Raw genomic sequence first — 953 nt, 5'->3', positions numbered from 1 at the left:
TCCCAGCGCAGCCTGAAAGGAGAAAACAATCCCATCTCCCGGGTGAGGAAGCGGATTAAGGGATTAGGGGGTTCATTAAACTCCCTCGCGTCCCTGCCGCCCCCAGCGCTGCCTCCCCCCAAACCCTCCCACGTGTGGGATGAGGGGGCTGCAGAGGGGACCCGTGGGGGTGCAGCCCACCCCGGTACCCGGTGCCGGTCCCACTCACTTCTCCTCCACCAGCTGCCGCTGATATTCTTCGTACTCCTCGCGGGTCATGCCCTGCGCCTCGGCCGGAGACTTCTCGCTCTCGCTCTTCTCCTCGCCGCCCAGGCCGCCCGTCAGGTTCTTCAGCTGCCCCCCCACCATGCTCTTCACCATGAACGCCATGGTCACGGTCCCGGGAAGGGCCGGGGAGGGGGGGCACGGGTGTCGGGGAGCCGGGGTGAGGAGTTACCGCGGTGCTGGGAGAACTGGGGTTAATGGGGAGGTGAGGTCCTGGGGTACCGGGGAGCGGGGAAGGTGGGGATGCTGTGTTACGGGGGAGCCCAGGGAGTCCCAAAGTGCCGGGGAGCCGAGGTATACTCGGCACTGGGGTGCTGGGAGTAGGGAATTACTGGGAAGCCGGGGTGCTGCGGGTACGGGTTCCCAGGGAGCTGGAGTTATGGAGGAGCTGGGATCAGCGGAGCCGAGTTCCCAGGGATTGGGATGCTGTGGAGGTGAGTTCCCGAGGCACTGAAATACCGAATTCCCAGGATGCTGGGATGCAGCGGAGCCGAGTTCCCGAGATGACAGGGTACCAGGTTATGGATGAGCCGGGATGCTGGGGTACCGGGTTATGGAAGAGAGGGGATGCTGCGAAGGGGAGTTCCCGGGATGCCGGGGTACCGGGTTATGGAGGAGCGGGGATGCCGGAGGGGAGTTCCTGGGATGCCGGGGTACAGGGTTATGGAGGAGCCGGGATGCCGGAGGGG

The 953-nt window shown here is 65.3% G+C and overlaps 2 protein-coding genes across 2 annotated transcripts in view; both read right to left on the bottom strand.

Moving 5' to 3' along the window:
• Positions 1-369, bottom strand: part of CPLX3 (complexin 3) — a 2,335-nt gene extending 1,966 nt beyond the window's left edge. Inside the window, exon 1 of the mRNA XM_009886694.1 lies at positions 209-369. Within this exon, the coding sequence (XP_009884996.1) occupies positions 209-369 (161 nt within the window). The remainder of the gene's footprint in view (positions 1-208) is intronic.
• Positions 370-515: 146 nt separating this feature from the next.
• Positions 516-953, bottom strand: part of CSK (c-src tyrosine kinase) — a gene marked incomplete at its 5' end in the record, with an annotated part of 13,279 nt that continues 12,841 nt past the window's right edge. The window contains one exon of the mRNA XM_009886693.1: positions 516-635. Coding sequence (XP_009884995.1) covers positions 516-635 — 120 coding nt within the window. The remainder of the gene's footprint in view (positions 636-953) is intronic.

The sequence above is a fragment of the Charadrius vociferus genome, unplaced genomic scaffold (genome assembly GCF_000708025.1).
Source record: "Charadrius vociferus isolate BGI_N301 unplaced genomic scaffold, ASM70802v2 scaffold356, whole genome shotgun sequence".
In the NCBI taxonomy this organism is placed as follows: Eukaryota; Metazoa; Chordata; class Aves; order Charadriiformes; family Charadriidae; genus Charadrius; species Charadrius vociferus.
Note: the sequence above shows the minus strand (reverse complement) of the source record. Positions and strands in the feature narration are given on the sequence as shown.